Source organism: Limulus polyphemus, unplaced genomic scaffold (genome assembly GCF_000517525.1).
Source record: "Limulus polyphemus unplaced genomic scaffold, Limulus_polyphemus-2.1.2 Scaffold3772, whole genome shotgun sequence".
In the NCBI taxonomy this organism is placed as follows: domain Eukaryota; kingdom Metazoa; phylum Arthropoda; class Merostomata; order Xiphosura; family Limulidae; genus Limulus; species Limulus polyphemus.
The window spans coordinates 11,385-29,701 of record NW_013669382.1 but is presented as its reverse complement, the minus strand read 5'-3'; the positions used below and the strand labels follow the sequence as shown (position 1 = coordinate 29,701).

The 18,317-nt window shown below is 29.7% G+C and overlaps 1 protein-coding gene across 1 annotated transcript in view; it reads left to right on the top strand.

The window, feature by feature from the left end:
- Window positions 1–18,317, top strand: part of LOC106470014 (tyrosine-protein phosphatase non-receptor type 9-like) — a 42,977-nt gene that overhangs the window by 20,978 nt on the left and 3,682 nt on the right. Inside the window, exons 6-11 of the mRNA XM_013930534.2 lie at window positions 4,616–4,721; window positions 6,944–7,054; window positions 7,328–7,654; window positions 9,097–9,344; window positions 13,649–13,809; window positions 16,951–17,180. Coding sequence (XP_013785988.1) covers window positions 4,616–4,721; window positions 6,944–7,054; window positions 7,328–7,654; window positions 9,097–9,344; window positions 13,649–13,809; window positions 16,951–17,180 — 1,183 coding nt within the window. The remainder of the gene's footprint in view (window positions 1–4,615; window positions 4,722–6,943; window positions 7,055–7,327; window positions 7,655–9,096; window positions 9,345–13,648; window positions 13,810–16,950; window positions 17,181–18,317) is intronic.

Sequence of the window (18,317 nt, the reverse complement as noted above, 5' to 3'; positions counted from 1 at the left end):
TTTTCTGTACATTTCACAAGGTTTTAGTGAGTTATGTTCGAAATTTAAGTAAACTACTTTATTTTCATAGTATACCAATAAATATAGCATGAAAATGTAGCTAATAATCCATATTTTAATAGTACTTAAATTTTAAGTTCTTAATTTAATATAGTAATATTAAAAATAATTTAAAATTCCCCCTATTTATTTACCACCCCTTCAAGAAGTACATAATTTAACATAAATTACTTATAATAACATTGTCTTAGCTCAGGAAAAACATAATTTTCATAGCCTTCAATCTTATTTGGTTACAGAGCCATGAAATAGGCAACCAGACCCTTCTTGTGACACCCATCTGTCATCCTATCTTTCAGAAATTGCCAATAGTTCTCTCTGCTGTTCAATACTATATTATTTATAACCAATAGAAAGCTACGGTTTTTATCTATATTATCAACATATTATGTTGTTTTCTGTCAAGAGAATTATCAATTTTGCTTTCAGTTCAGGCTTGATTCCCATGGGAAAGACATTGATGGGCTGAGAGGAAGTTTTAACAGCTCTTGTTGCATAGTTAGAAAGCCAGAAACATTGTGATAGTTACGGGACATTGTCTCCTTTTTGCACAATACTATTCTGTGTTTTTGGTGCGTTATTTAATTAAATAAAATATTACTTAGTGCAGTATTACAATTAATATAAAAAATAGTAGGGTCAAGTGTCATCGACAGTTGACAATAAAAAAAAATGAAAATCCAGGTTAGTACTTTTTTCTTGTTTTTCATGTGTTTTCTTTATTTATTATTGTAAAAGTAACTAAAGTATAAAAATAGGAAACTTTTTATGTTAGTTAAGGTTAGGTTAGATGAAATAAATAATAGTAATAATATAATTTTTCTTTATGAGGTAATCCTGTGAGCAGCTCACAGTTAGCTTGTGCATAATATTATTTGATAGTGAAACATGAGCTGCATCAAGTGATTAACAATTTATAATGGCACGAATAGTAGTTAGGGTTAAAAAAATCAATAAAATAATGAAATTTAAGTACAAATAAATATATAATGATGTGAGATTAAAGCTATTTACGACTAACAAATGTAGTTTCATATAACAATTTGAAGTCATTCTAGAAAGAAAAAGAGGGTAAGTTAGATTTATTTCGTTTTTTTGGTGGTTACAAGGTCTGTCAAATTGACCAACATTGTATAAAGTTAGGGTAGAGAAAATAACAGATAAAATATAAAATTTTACTGAAAAAACGTTTGAAATTTATTTGGGAGGTTGTAGAGATTATGCAAATAAGATTTGAGATTAAGCAAAGCATTTTTAATCTTAAAGTGAAAATCACTTAGCACTCAGACTAGTGTATAGAACTATCTATATTCATGGACAAATTTTTTAAAAATCTTATTTTTTTTTGTATAAAAGACTTGTATTGTTTACTCAAAGTCTGCCAAAATTTGTGAAAATATACAAAGTGTGTTAAAAGTTATAGTATGTAAACTGTAACGAGTACAAAATAGTTACAGGGTTGGTCAATTCAGTCAACTTCATTGCAAGAGAGTTAATGACATTTCTGTTAACATTTTGAGGTAAGGTTGTCAAATTGGTACTTTTAAGAAAAAGTATAGTAACTAGTAGATACATTTCCCTTTGTGCAGCTGTTTGTCTAATCGTACTATTCATACGTGATTGAAAAAAATTTTGAAAAAGTGAACATTTCTAAAAAAAGATTATTTTTTTTCTGCAAATTACTGCATGAGAAAAGTGTTTGAATTGTGCTCTTTAGTCATACGCAACTCATTGCATTCAAAATTATTCATATGTACAGAGCTCAAAGTTTGCATAAATTTTACTCATATAAACTGTGATGTTTTATATATTATAAGTGGTACTATTTATAATAGTTTTCTAAGAATTCTAGTTTCACAATACTACATTTAAGAATTACATTAATAAAGATATAATCAAACCCTCACGTACAGTCCTAGTGAATGTTGTGTTCTTGTTGTGAGGAGAGTACTTTTATTTAAAATTGTGTTCTATTAAAAAGAAATGGTTGTTGCACATATCACAGTTTGAATTTTTCAAGTGTGAATTTTTTATGCAATTTTGTTTGTGGTGCCATTTAATAGATGACACAGGAGTTTTGGTTATATACATAGATACTGACATACCCTCTAGGTCCATTATAGTAAGATAAGTGAAAATAAATATTGTAAGTAGAAAAATATTCCACCAAATATCCCTTGGTGGTACAGCTGTAAATTTACGGACTTACAACACCAAAATCTGTGGGTCGATTCCCCCAGACAGCATAATGTGCTTTTTCTAAAAAAAGAATTATGTGTGTGTGTATGTGTTTCATTAAAAACAGTAAATGTGAGTGTGCTATGTGTAATAAGAAACTTCATTTAACTTAATTGTTATTTCCCTATAACAATATTTAATTTTGCAAATTAACTATCTTCTGCTTTAAAAATTAATATATTTTACCATTTATAAGAATAATGGACAAATTTTATGAACGTAGGTCTTCATTAAGCCAAAACTTTTCATTCTTTAAGTAGTTTAAGTGAAACTTCAAAGTTTTGGGTTAATTTGTCAATTACTTACATGTATTAATCAGAATTTTTTTTTATTATGGAATAGTAGATATAAGAGTGAAGACTTAGACAAATATTATTCCATTTATTTTTTATAACTTCCTGCTCTTCAACGTCGTAAGTAGGCAAAGCAAAACTTTACTCAAAATTAAACTAGCACGGATGCACTAAACGATAGGTGTTTCAGTGAAATCTCTAGATTTGACAATGGTGCTGCCCCAGAATGGACTTTTTTGTGGTTTATTTACAGATATTACATTCAACATAACTATATAACTTTTTATATAACTATAAAAAGAATAATAAAACAAATGTGTAGTAAAAAAAATAGTAAACTATAATTCTTAAAATCAGAGACCAAAACAGGTTTTTCCTTTTTTATTACAACTGTGTTCAGTGCACATGTGCTGGGATAATTCACTCAAATAAAACAAAAAAATCTAATACAGGATAAAATATCTAATACTAACTTATCCACTAGCACTGATGCTGGTAATATTTACTTGTCCCAGTAGATGTCTCACTTATCCCATGAAATTTTGATTAAACTGTTAATTGCAAGATTTTATTTGCTGATACGTTTAGTACTTGTTGAAACTGAAAACCATTTCATATTTGTTTGTTGTCTTAATTTATTAGAATTACTTTTGGGTTATTCCAACAAATTTTTGTCCTGAATCATAATTCTCTTAATGTAATTTTGGTATCTAGTACAGTAACTGTCAAAAGTCCTGATGACTCTGGTTGCACTTAAAAAGAAATCCAGCACCAACTGAATATTCCACTGACACTTTTGGCAATGCAGTTGCCAAAATATTTTAAGCATTGTGGCAGGAAAACCTAAGAATGAAATTGGAGAACCAAAAACCTGTGTGACAAAATTCATTCACTTATGATTGAAGGTCATGCTCTATTTGGAGTTGTAGGAATTTGGTTTGCTATTCACAATACATACACATCTCTTTTCTTTATAATATTTTGATTAGACAAATTTTCCTGTTAACAGCTGTAGATTGATGCATAGCTGACTTTTGTTTGTCATCTGTGATGTTTGATGCAAAGAAGGATCATATTTTAATCCCCCATTTTGTTTAAACAGCTACATAAATAAATAATTGGATGTTGAATCAGCAGTGTTTTTAAATTCAACATTTTTCCAAAACAACACTTGTTTGAACTCCTGATCTTTAATCATTGGACTGACAAATTCAAACCAACTTTCCACTTGTGTTTGGATATTTTTTTTTATAAATACACTTGGATAAATGAATTGTTTTTATTTCCTGTCAAAATAAGTCAGTACTTTTAAATATTTACAAAGTTTTCTTTGACTGATGATTTTCAGCTCACACTTTTACCGTTGTTTCATTTATCAGAAAGATACAAATGATTTTCATTTTTCTGAAGTAAAAAATATTTCCTCTGTTTTTTTGGGGGGGGGTGGGGGCTTTTATAAAAGTTTAATAATCTTGATTTTTTTGGTGTGTATCTTAAAGCTCTATAATAAAATTAACCAAACAAAAACCTTTTAAATTAAATAGCCTAGTCCTATTAGGTCAAAAATTACTCCTGTCCATGACCCGGAAAAATACGTGATGGGTTTCTAATACAATGAGCACAAATGATTATTTGGCTAACTGAATTTCAGCACCCAAAGACTAAAGTTCATTCTGTTAATTATGAAACATTAAGCTATGTAATGCAGAAGCATTGAACTTTTTAAAGATATTAACTGCAGTAAAACAAGACCTAATATGTTTTAATTCTTTACTCTTAAGTCTACAATCAGGATTTTTAGTAAAAAGAGTTAATGACGATATTATTTAGTTTTTTGGTTAGTATCTGTTACCAATGGAGAGTGATTAGAATGTTATAATCTTTTTTTTTTAAGAAACCAGTGTTAGTCCAGTTTGGAGTAAAATGTTTAAAAGTTTCAACCAGCTTTATTAGCATACTATTTCATTACATTTATTATATTTTATTCATGTAAAATCAAGTGTCATGTTTTTTGTGTTTTGCAGTGTGGATACTCAACGTTGTGGAATAATTTTCATTTACAATATGATAGGGTCCAAGTATGTGAACTTTGATTATGAACTTTGTCAAAAGATTTTGAGTCTTCTAAAGGTAATTAAAATTATTTTGATTTAGTTTAGAATTGATAAGATATAATTTTTCTACTCAGTGTATTAACTAGATTAGTTTCTACTATTTATGAATTATAGCAAAAACCTGCAGTTATAGCAAAACACCAAATACTTTGAGTCTTCTAAAGGTAATTAAAATTATTTTGATTTAGTTTAGAATTGATAAGATATAATTTTTCTACTCAGTGTATTAACTAGATTAGTTTCTACTATTTATGAATTACAGCAAAAACCTGCACTTATAGCGAAACACCAAATACTCAGTAGAAGTAACTTATTTCAATGTACATTATTTTACTGAACACCAGTTGTTTATGAAATTTTCCCTTTATATAAGCTTTAGGGTTATAAATAATAATAAACATACTAGCCATGACTCGCAAAACATTTGCATTATTTTTCGTGCCCTTCACTTGAAGTTTCCTTATTCTGTCATTTTCATGCACGCCATTTAAGCTACGCTTTCTTGCAGACATTATGTGTTAGATCGGTAAATCTTGGTCTGTTTGAAAAACTTTTAAGAGTCAGATAAACAAACTCGCATAGACATAACTTTATTTAATGAAACTACACGTGAATTAAGCAATAAAGTAATGGTACTTATAATAATGTACAGAGTATGGAACAGTTATGAACATTTGTATGACAGTTTTACGAGTTGAAACAAAGAAACTCGCCAAAATGAAGCATAAAACCTGTACTAAAGAAAAAAAATAGTAGCAGTCTATGAAATTTACTGAAGCTAAATTATTGCAAAGTAAAGTAAATGTAAAGTTGTAATGAGGCAAACTTAGCTACATATGTAAAAGTGTCTGAATGAATATTCACAAAGTGATAAGCATATGGTTTTTAACAAAGTTAATGGGCATTTTAAACCTAAATAAGTCAGGAAAGCCCACAGAAATTGTATTTAGTGTAATGATAATTTTGTTTTTATGAAATTACATGCGGGTTAAGTGCTGTTTGTGTGAAATACTTTGCAAATAAAATAAAACTAAATTTGAAATCTAAGCCAGTCATCATATGATGACAATGACATTGTGCCGTCATGTAACATACTTGTTGCATTGAAAAGTTTGACTAAACAAAAAACAAATGAGGTGATATTGAATTGAAGCACCATTATGCAATCTGGACTCCTTGGGCAAAGGCCTTTCTAACAATATGAGATTTGTAGCTTTTGATGGAAGAATTTGTGAGAAAAGTTCTGGATGGACAACCTGAAGTGTATTACTTATGTAGAATATTGCTATGAATCATAGAGTGTTGGAATTGATAATAGAAGGATATCTTAGGTATGAATAATACAGAGCATCTTGACAGAGTACAGGTGCATGTGTTTGGAAAGTTGATATGTTAACCCTTACTAATTTAAAAGCTATAGCATGAAAACTATAACAAGCACAAAATGGTTACAAGGTTGGTCCTAGGGTTGTAAGAAGTACTTTAATACAGTATATTCTATGGTTTAGTCATGATGAATGTTCTTCCTTGCCATCAACATGTGATAGTACATCTTGGGATTTTATTCATTTTGTTATTATGCATTAAATCATATTTTTCTGTTAAAGCAAGGAATATGTTTAAAATGTTCAGAAGATTTGTTCATGAATGATGTAGCCTATTAAGTATTAAGTATTTTATTTGAATCTGTTTATCAATACGCTTTTGTTTTATAACTAGATAATCTTTTAGATTCTTCAGGCTTGTTTAATTAGTTTTATTTAGATCTAAGATTGAATACTTTCAAGTTTTATATGTTCATGCGTATTCAGTGATTTTAAATTTGTGATACATGTTCTTGTGTATTCAGTAATTTCAAACTTGTGATGCACGTTCTTGTGTATTCAGTAATTTCACACTTGTTTTTACATGTTTTTGTGTATTCAGTAATTTCAAATTTGTGATACATGTTCTTGTGTATTCAGTAGTTTCAAACTTGTAATGCACGTTCTTGTGTATTCAGTAATTTCAAACTTGTGATGCACGTTCTTGTGTATTCAGTAATTTCAAACTTGTGATACACGTTCTTGTGTATTCAGTAATTTCGAACTTGTGATACCTGTTCTTGTGTCTTCAGTATTTTCAAATTCATGATATGTGTTAAGCCAGTTTTGTTTTTATTATGTGGAACTTTTTCATTGATCAGTAATCATAAAAAAAAAGAACAGTTTTTGTAGGATACTGTTAATTTTACCACAGGGGGCATATCCAGCTCGGCTGAAAAAAGTTCTTATTGTGGCAGCTCCAATGTGGTTCAAAGCTCCATTCAAAATCTTAAGACTGTTTGTTCGGGAAAAGCTCAGAGAACGGGTAAGTTGGGAGGAAAACAGGACAAAGACTTATAATCAGTGTTTATTTTGTATATAACATACTTTATACCCAAATTTAATTCTTTAATGTAGAATCAGAAAATTTTTATGGCATTATTAGAAAAGGCAGTTTTATTGATCAAATCAATATTAAAAGTTTTATAAAAAAGCATTTTATTTTATGTTTAGAAAGTAGCAGTTTAAGATGTTTTTGATCTATACTTTGTTATTGATTCATACATAAATAATGATCCTGTCTATTCTAATATAACAGGTATCTATGGTTAACCTACCTCAATTATCTTTGCACATACCACGAGGATCCCTGCCATGGGAACTGGGAGGTATCCTTCGACTGGACCATAATGCATGGCTTCTTCATTGCCTTAAGACTAATTCTAATGGAGATCTTTGTGACATTTCATCTATTCCCACGTCTCCATCGTCCGGTATGATTCTTTACCAGTCCTATGAAGGAATGATGCAGAATGGGAATGGTCCACTTAGTGATGGAGAAATGGAGGATCTTGGAGAACTTACTTCATCTGTCCATGAAAAACATAACTGTGAAGAAAGGGAGAAAGAGGTAGAAGTTGTAAAAGTAAGTAGATATTTAAATTTTTTGCCAATAAAAATGTATTGTTTTAAATCTGATAAGCTGATTGATGTACGGTGGAAAGAATAATCACTAAAATTCAGACATTATCAGCTTTTAACGCGTACGTTCAATGGTATCTCCATCTGCTTTTACATCTATAATAGAATTATTTTGGAATAAGTTTAACTTGATCATCTGGTGGATTTAAACTTTTAACTGTGTAGAGCAAAGTAGCAGAATATCCAAACTCTTCATGGCACACCCTTCAACCTTCCAGAAATCTGGATGACTGGTATATATATAAAATATGATAAATTTTAACCACAGTCTTGTATAATGATTACCAGCAACAGCTGAAGATAGTGTTAAAAACAGCTCTCAATTACTTATGTTTGTGTTGTTGTTTATTCACTAAGTATTTTATGTTTTAACATGTACAAAAATGTAGATTTAAAGTTCTTCATAAGTATGTGTTTGAGCTTATTATGCTTTTATTTGGAACAAGTTGAACACAAATAGAAATAACTATAATGTGGCTGAAATTGATATTATTGCTACTATTTGACATTATTTTACAAATCTGTGTTTTGTTGTTTTTGTATATGCTTTATGTTTTGATAAAGGCTTTAGCAGTTTAGACCAGTGGTACTGAAACTGTGGGAAACCAGATGCATGCATGTTGTTCTTGTTTTTTCTTTATGGTGAAAGATTTGGTGATTCGAAGAAAAAAAGTTAAAAAAAATAACCAAAAGAAAAATGATAAAATATCACAAATAACTTTTTTTTATCTTGCTAGGTGGCATTCTTTAGCAACTGTGACACATCAGGCTTATGCCGCATGGTTTTTTTCAGTGCAGTCTAGCATATCATAAACTATGAAGAGGCACATTTGTGTTTATTTATCTTAATGAGGTTAATTATGACAAAGTTTGAAAACCACTAAATTAAACATTACAACAATGACAATTTACAGTTTCAGTATAAGAGACTGTTATTCAAGCAATATATGATCGTCATTAAATTATGATTTCACATCATAACTATATTTCTCAAACGTACAGAATTTCTCCATTCTAAGAGGTGCCAAAAACCCTAATTTTCCATCCATGTGTAATGACACATAAATACTAACTTGTTAGTTTTATAAATGCTATTAGCCATTACTGAGATATGAGCTTTTAACTGATACATTACCTTGACGAAGGTAACAACTTTTTATATAATCCAAGATTTAGAAACAAAAGTGTATGTGAATAACTTATCTTTCATACAAATGCTTAACTAATTTGTAGACACAATGTCCATTCTTCAGAATAGCTCATGAATAATTGAATTATAGATGTATATAAAACTGTATAAGAGTTATTTGTAATGAACATATTTTGAATTATTTCTGTTGTTTTAATACTGGGATTTTATTGCCTTTATTTTTGTTGATTTTTCAGAAACAGAATCAGGATACAATGCTCTCTCCATGTTCTACCAGGGCTGACATCTCTGTAGAGGACAAACTTAGAGATGCCAGTTCTCTGACATCTAATCCGGAAAGAGATTCTTCAAAAGATGGCAAAAAAGGAAACATGTTACTTGAGGAGTTCATTCAGCATCTTTGTCAGAAGGGTAGGAAGGGACTGTATGAAGAATATGCTGAGATCAAAAGCAAACCTTTGGAAGGCACTTTTAATATTGCAAAGTAGGTTTTTTATGTACATAGTTATGTGATAAAAAAAATCTACAATAGTTGCATTAAAATATCATCAACTATGAGGTTTTAGTATGGTTTCTGTGAATGTTTTGATTTTATATATGAAACTTTTGGGGTATGGTTTAACTCTTAATATGGGGTCAGTCACCAGGGACCTACCACAGGACCATTTTTACTTGTATATAGTTTTAATACTATAACTTTTAATACAGTGCAAGTATCTTCAAAATTTGGCAGACGTTTAGTACACGTTACAAGTATTTTGTATACAATCAGTTTTTTTAATGAAGTAATTGTCCGGAGATATATCGAGCATTTGTTTTGAGTAGTCCATGTGAAAAGTGATTTTCATGTTAAATATAAAAATACTTTTCTTCATATCGGAAATCTCAGATTTGATTTGTGTATTCTTTAAAACCTCCTAAATACATTTCAAATGTTTGTTTTCACTAAAACTTTATATTTTATCTGTTATTTTCTCTACCCTAACTCTATACAACGTTGGTCAATTTAACCAACCTCATAAAGACCCAAAAAATAATTGAAATAAATCTAAATTACCCTTTTTTTCTTTCTAGAATGATTTCAAGTTGTAACATGAAATTACATTTGTTTATCCTAAGTAGGTTTAAGCTCATAACAGTATACATCTATTTATAATTAAATTTTATTGTTTTATTGCCCTTTGAACCTTGTCTAACTACTGTTTGTGCCATTATAAGTTGTAAATCACTTGGGGAACGTGGAGGTCACTTTACACTATTGAATTAGGTTACCCACGAGCCTGCTCGCGTGCATGCTTCATGAAAAATTTTAATTATATTATTATTATTTATTTTACATAATCTCACCTTAACTAACCTAAAGAGATCCCTACTTTTATGTTTGAGGTACTTTTATAATAATAAATAAAGAATAAACACGAATTAAATCACTTACCTGAATCTTTGATTGGAGATGACACTTAATCCTACTTTTGTTTATACTAATGGTAGTAATGCACTAAATAATTTTTATTTAATTAAATAATACACCAAAGAATATAGAATAATAACATGCAAAAAGTAGACAATTTCCCCTAGCTCTTACAATTTTTCTGGCTTTCTAACTATGCGAAAAGAGCCGTTACAAATTCAGCCAAGCTAGTCGTCATCTTTCCCGTGGAAATGAAGCGTGTACTGACAGTGAAATTGACAGTTCTCCATTCAGAAAACAATGTAATACAATATGTCATTTGACAGATGAAATTCTTGGCTTTCTATTGGTTTTAGATAATATAGAATTAAATGTAAGAGAGAATTATTAACAAATTATGAAAGAGAAGATGTGACAGGTGGATGTGGCAAGAGGGGTCTGATTTTCTCTTTGATAACACTGTAACCAAAAAAAAATTGAAGTCTATAAAGATTATGGTTTGTCTGAGCTATGGTGATTTTATAGGGAATTGCATATTTATTGGAGGGGTGGTGGATAAGGTAGAGAAGTCACATTTTGTCTATGCATTATTTCACACAAGGGGACTTAAAAGTTATATACTATTAATATATGGATTATTTGCAAATATTTTATGCTATACTAATTGGAATAACATAAATTAAAAGTAGATTAATAATATTTTTATTCTTTTCACAGTAGAAACATAGTCAAATTATATGACATTTCAGTGCAAACTTAGTAAACACCATCTAGTTTCAACTTTATTTGATTTAGTTTTTCTATAATCTGTAAAATTTCAAAACTTTTATAGCAAGACACAGTTTTAAAAAACATTAAAATATCTTGCTTTATTTTAGAATTTCAGTGTTTTAATGTTTGTCAGAAAATTCCATTTTGATATTTATTACTTTTGATATTTTACAGGCTAGATAACAATATTCTTGGTCAAAATCATTTTATGCTTAATGAATATATTTCTTTTCAACAGATAAGTTTTTATTTTTGTAAATCATTTGAATATGATAAAATTAACAATACTTTTCATTAAATAAAGATATTGAGCTACAATTGAGTCACAAGATTATTTTGCCATCACTTTGTGTACTTTTTTAAACCTAAAAAGACTTACCTAATGTTGTGTCACAGAAGAACATTGCTGAAGCTTTCAAACAAATATAATTTAACTGAAAACAATTTTAAGAAACTACAAATTCCAAGATTTAGTTTGTTCTTAAGTCTTCTAAACAGTGGCACAGCGGTATGTCTAATGCTATAATCCGGGTTTTGATACCCATAGTGGGCAGAGCATTGTGTAGCTTTGTGCTTAATTATAAACAAACAATCAAACTTCCTACTACGTTCAGTTGTTCTAACCTTTTTGAGCAAATTATAATTACATTGCCACAAAACCATAAATTATTTCTCACCACTTTTTTTATTCTACATTGATGTAAATAGTCAACAAATTCTCTAGCCAATGAAATTTAAACTTTAACTTTAACCCTGTGTTAGTAAGATTTCTGTATGGAACAACTTTTGTACCCTGTGGTTGTGTCACACTCCACACCAACAAAACGTTAAGTTTTATTAGATTGTTAATCTATCTATGTGTGCATTTGAGGTAAACATCTTATGAATTATACCATAGAATATTGTTGTTTTTTTTATGTTTTGATAGTTTTAATAAAGGAATAATGGAAAATGTCAGATGTTGATGCTTGATATCGCTTTATTTACAAAAAAATATGATTAAAAAAGTTAAGTTTTTTTTATCTAAACATCTTCCTAGGAATTATTTTGAACTAAAAACATCATTTGTTGGGTAACATCAATGAAAATGCCTTACATTTAATCTAACCTAACTGCTTACTCCGAATCTTCTGTATGTGATACCATCATTTGATACTGAAAGCACTGAATATAAACTTCACTGTGATCTGACTGTCTTCAAGCTGATCATATTCACCCTCACTGTCGTCCTCAAGTTAAATATTACTGGGACAGACATCCAACATCTGCCTAATTCTCTCACCTTCACTGTCTGCCATCCGTCTTCATTGTAATAAAAAATAAGAAATTGTGAAATTGCTATAATGAAAACCTAATACCCTGCAAAAATCTTTGCTGAAGCAAATATTGTTTCGTATAAGCTTTAAAAACTCTTATTGTATCATAAATTCCAAATAATAGAGAGATAGCTAATCTGGGAAAACATATCTTGGTTTAGTACTGTGGGGTATTTTTGATCCCTGAGCCACAAGAAACCATGTGTTGCTCTCAGTTCAGCTGGGGTAGAAATGGGAGAAACTAAGTGTGTATTCTATTGGCAGTTTCTACCAGGAACAGAAAAGGCCTCAGTGCTGCCACAAGTTTGTGAGATTGTGTACAAAATTTTTGGGTTAGAAAAAAATCCAGGATACGAACGTAAGGTTAAAGGCAGAATTACATTAGATGTTGTTCTGAAAACATACTGAGAAATAGTGGGAAAATCACATGAGAAACAAAATGTTCAGAACTGCATTCTCTGGAAATGGTAGTTTATTAGTAAATATAAACATATATTATTTTGATGGGCAGAATTTTTTTTAATTTATATGTACATTGTTTACAAACAAGGCTCCTCAGAACTATGCAGAAATCTAAATTTGAACATTTATTTTGCCCAATACAGTAATTAACATGAAAAGTTACAAACTGAAATACAGTGTCTATTTAATTGTGTTAACATCTGTTAACAGAACAGGGAAATTTGATTTTGTAAGATAAAAGTATAAAGTAAATAAAACACTTGTTGAAATAACATCTTAAATGCTACAAGACATACAGTATAAAGAAATAAATAGTACTCTAGTTATTGACATGTATTATGAATGTTCAAAATCATCCACATCTATAGAGCTGAGTAACTTAACAAGATCACTAGCCATGATCTTAAGTCATTATGAAGTCAACTTTGTGTCTTTATAGGCATATTCAGTATTTTATAATCATTTTCAGTAGCGAAAGAGTTAAAGCATTTCATTAAACATTATTTCCAGACAGTTCTTCCTCAACATAATAGAAACAAAAGGAAGACTTGTTTTAATATAATTTTAGGCTTAAGACATGTTATATGTAGAGCTAGAATTGTATGCTTGTGTTACATAAGATCAGTAAATGGTAATTTAATCCTAATATTCTCTTCATCCAAAAATACTAATACTGTGCATTCTACTTAAACTTTGAGAGTTATTTGGGTCAAGGACATTTTTTTAAATTACTACCAATAAGAAATGTTTCTACTAATAGAACTTTGATTATTTTAAGAAATATGTCTGTTAAAATATACGAGTTCTTGTCATTATTTTTTATTTTAGATTGAAACCTAATCAACCAAAAAACCGCTACAGCGATGTATTAAGCTATGACCACTCCCGTGTAAAGCTTACATGTCCAGCTGACCAACCATCCCTTGACTATATTAATGCTAATTATGTTGATGGATTTCAGCAAGAAAAAGCTTTTATTTCAACTCAAGGTATCGTATAAAAATATCATTAGATTTTACCTTTTGATCTTTTATCTGTGACGGATTGCAACGTCTCAGTGAAGTCTGATGTTTTTTAAAGATTCCACATAATTTTTCAATAATAAAAAATGCAATATAAAGAATTATAAAAGAGTATTTAAGAGAAAAAGTAATTTTTTCACAATTCTTTATATATAATATAGCATTTTGTAGAAGATTTTTTGATTCACTTTTAAACTGTAGAGTTTCCTGTAATCCTCTGTTTAATTACTTTGAAGTTTTGAGAAAAGCAGTTTATACTGAAAATAAAGTACTTTTATTGAACTTGTTTCAAGGCCCGGCATGTCCAGGTGGCTAGGGCGCTCAACTCGCAATCTGAGAGTCGCAGGTTCGAATCCCCGTCACACCAAATATGCTCGTCCTTTCAGCCATGGGAGTGTTATAATGTGACGGTCAATCACATAAATTAGGGACAGTTGTGCAGATAGCCCTTGTGTAGCTTTGCACAAAATTCAAAACAAACTTGTTTCAATTTGAATATATATGTATATTCTTTTCTTTCAACTATTTAATTTGACATAACTGGATATTTTCATTGAATATTTAAAAAGAAAGCTATTTTTGAATATATTTTAGCATCTGCTTGTTAATTAAAATTTTATCGAAGAGATATTAGAATGAAATTTCTACTTCCAAAGTTCAATTTTTTTTTTTAGTAACATTCTTTTAATTAACAAAAAATCCACCTGGACCTGATAAGTGTAACACTACATTTTGATTTACTCAATCAGTCTTGTGTCAGAATTGAAATAAAATTACAAATAACATTTTTTATTCACATGCCTATAGCACAATAAATACAATCAAAAATTATCAGCTTTGTTAACTTCTAGATAATACTTAAGATATAACAGTGCAGTTATTTCTTACACAGAACTACAAGTGTTGATGCTTACTTCAAAGATATAACATGTAAAGAAGTTTTATTTAAAACTTTTAGACATTCCTATTTAAAAACAATAATATACCTTTTAGGAAGGTGCAAGTGGAGAAACATTTAATTGTTTAATGAAATCAACCCTTTTATACATGTAAAAAGCTATTAAATATCAATTGATCATGCAGTAAAACAGCTTTCTCGTTTAACGACTGAATGTTTTTGTGTATCTATGAAAAACAAATTTTCAGATCAAAGAAAAACGGAGAAAATCAGTATAGTTCTTGTTCCTCACAACAAGGATTACAGCATTAAGTTCTAAATATTTAAACAAACATTTTCTATCTACAGTTTATATAAAACCTCAACTTGATATGAACTTCAAACTCTGTGATATAAAATAAGGTTTGAGGTGTTTTATTGAAGTATATCTAAACCTTTATTGTATCAGTACAGCAGGTAGTACTATGTATACATAAAAGGCTAATAAGATGTATTTTAAACAAGTTTCTGTAACTTAATTTATGCTCGGTTAATTTTTTTCTTTTTCTTGAGGGGGGGTAATATATAATACAAAGGATTGAATATGTTACATTAAAAGCAATTTTGAATTTACAAATCAGCATGTCACATGGTATCTTCAGCTGATATAAAGTCACAGTGGAATGGAATGTATCAGAACTACTTTTTGTCATTGTTTGGCATTTTATAGGTTGTGTGATGCCACCAAAATTGATTGCTTTTGGAAAAGATATGTTACATTCATTTCTTACTCAAAATATTCATACACTCAGGTCATAAAGATGATGTTTAGATTGGGGATTTAGAGTTTCCAAGACAGGGATATCCCTTTTACTTAATGACATTGTAAAACACGGGAATATGGATCAACTTTGTGACCCATTGACCATCTGGAAAGATACATACAAAAAATCTTATCCCAACCAAGGTAAGCAGAGTGCAGCATCTTGTAATGGGTGAGAATCCATGAAAGTAGCAATAGTCATCCTCATGCCCCACGCAACATTACACAACATAATCAAGAAGGATCTCCATCTGGAAAAGCAGCACATTACTTCCATGACAAATCCATTCAATCTTTGTATTATCTCAAGCAGCTGGAGAATGAAATGGGTATTGATGCTATGCTAAACAAAGGCATAATAGTCAAGTAGCTGAATACAGTGTCTGTTGATTTCTGTGTAATCGAACTGTTGAAACTGGTAATGGGAAGGCATCATCTTCATATATTAGATGGATTATAGAAAGCAAACAAGGAACAGTGGCATGCTTTTGACAGGACCACCTTATGATAAAGCTATTTGCAGTATAAACTATTCTGTATTGCTATTTCAAAGAAGCATGGTCATTGGGGTGATGATGATGATGATGATGCTCCAAAGTTGTTTTAATGCATTATACTCAACCTTTGTACTTTTTCTTGGTCATTACTTCTCACTTCATTCACTGTGTCATTAAAGAAAGAAAACTGTTAGTTAACAGTTACATAAAAAAATAAGAGTCTAACTTTACTGCTGTTCTTTATAGCATTAAAATTACAGAGAATGGTTATATTTTTTGTTTACAAAAATTATTTTTTTTAAAGAAAAGAACAGATGGACTATTATTTTGGGCACAAAATTATGATTTTTATGTGATATCAAAAACACAAATACATATACACTTGTTAAAAAAAATAGGTTTGTTCTGAAATCTGAAACCTGCACAGATTTGCTCTATTTTTGAAATGAAAATATCTGGTAAAAATCTTAACAGTGTGGTAATTTTAGAATACAATAGAATACCATTTGGAAGCCTGTGTTACATTTTTTTAATTTTTGTTAAGATGTAAGTGCGCATTGTACAATTATAAAATCATAAGAAACCATGGCCCAAAATTAGAATTTTGATGACATTGATACTTGAACGTTGAGCAGAAATATTTTGGTTTTGTATTTAAATGGAGTAACATCTATAATATAAAAATTTACTTTGTAAGCTACATTTTATTTATATTATTGGTGGTGATACAATGATTACACATATTACAAGCATTTAAATCACTACTTTTTTTTTATAGTAGCTATGAACATGTTAGCAGAAACATTCAGTATGTATAAGAAAAGTTTAGACATTTAAAAGATTCTTTTTAAAATACTTTTAAACTCTTAATACTGGATGCACTTCATAGTTATTATTATATTTTGTAAAAGGTCCTCTGCCTAAAACGTTTTCTGATTTCTGGCAAATGGTTTGGGAACAGAAATCACTTGTGATTGTCATGACAACACGCACAATTGAACGTAGCAGGGGGAAGTGTGGTCAGTACTGGCCCAAACAGGAAGAAACCAGTGTTAACTATGGTGATTTCAACATCTTTAACAATGGAGTTGAACATTTCAAAGATTTCATTCTTACAAGTCTGGTACTTACGGACTTAAAGGTAATGTAACGTGTTCTCAATAATATGCGTATTCTGTACCTTGCTAATTATATTAGGAGAACCACAGAAACTTGCGAATTATACGAGAGCTAATTTCTCATTTGTTTACAGTACTAAGTATTTTAGAAAAGTTGCTTTACTTAACTGAGTCTTTTAGTGTTCTTAAAAAAAGTTTGATTATGATGGACTAATGTGCTTCGATTCTTTTTAATAAAGATACATGTACACATGTTTCCTTTTGTCATTTTCATAATATTACTTACAGTGAATAATACCTCACATGACTTGAAAACTATAATATTCCATGCTGTAGCAGACAAGTATTTGTGAAGAAGAATTTTTCCTACAAATCCTATGTTCTGATGAATATTTTAAAGTATAATATGCAGTGATAAAGTTGTAAATAGATTAGTAAAACACAGATATAGATTATTAGTTACTAGTAAAAAATAGTTTCAGCTTGTTTTTGCAGTCATATTGAACTTTGAATAATTCTGCTCACTACAGATGCTTGTTTAGAGTTATAAAAAAATAACTAGCCCAACACCTGAGACTAACAAAGTTTGTATTACATACGTACTAGCCTTGGACTAGTGTGGTTGTGTATGCATGAAAAGCGTGCATGTTCACAAAAACCAGCTTCACATGTAATCATTAAAATTTACCCAAACTTCTACCTCTTAGTAGTTATATTTTCTTTCAAATTGTTAAATATATACTTTCACAGAAATTTTTCCAAGTTGTATAGTCTGTTTATTGACAATAGATTAATCCATCATAAGTCTGATAGACACGTACATGTGCTTGACTAAAATACTGCCTTTTAAGTTAAAATTTCCAGTTATTTTGTCTCTTACCATCATTTACATTATTGTTTTTTGCTGGAATTAGTATAGCTCATTTTTAATACAAATTTTGAGTAACTTGAGACAAACAGGAGTGTTTGGGTGAAATGATTTTGACTGCTCACTTGGAACTATACGACCTTTTCACTAGTATAGCTCATTTTTAATATAAAATTTGAGTAACTTGAGACAAAACAGGGGTGTTTGGGTGAAATGATTTTGACTGCTCACTTGGAACTATACGACCTTTTCACTTGTATAGCTCATTTTTAATACAAAATTTGAGTAACTT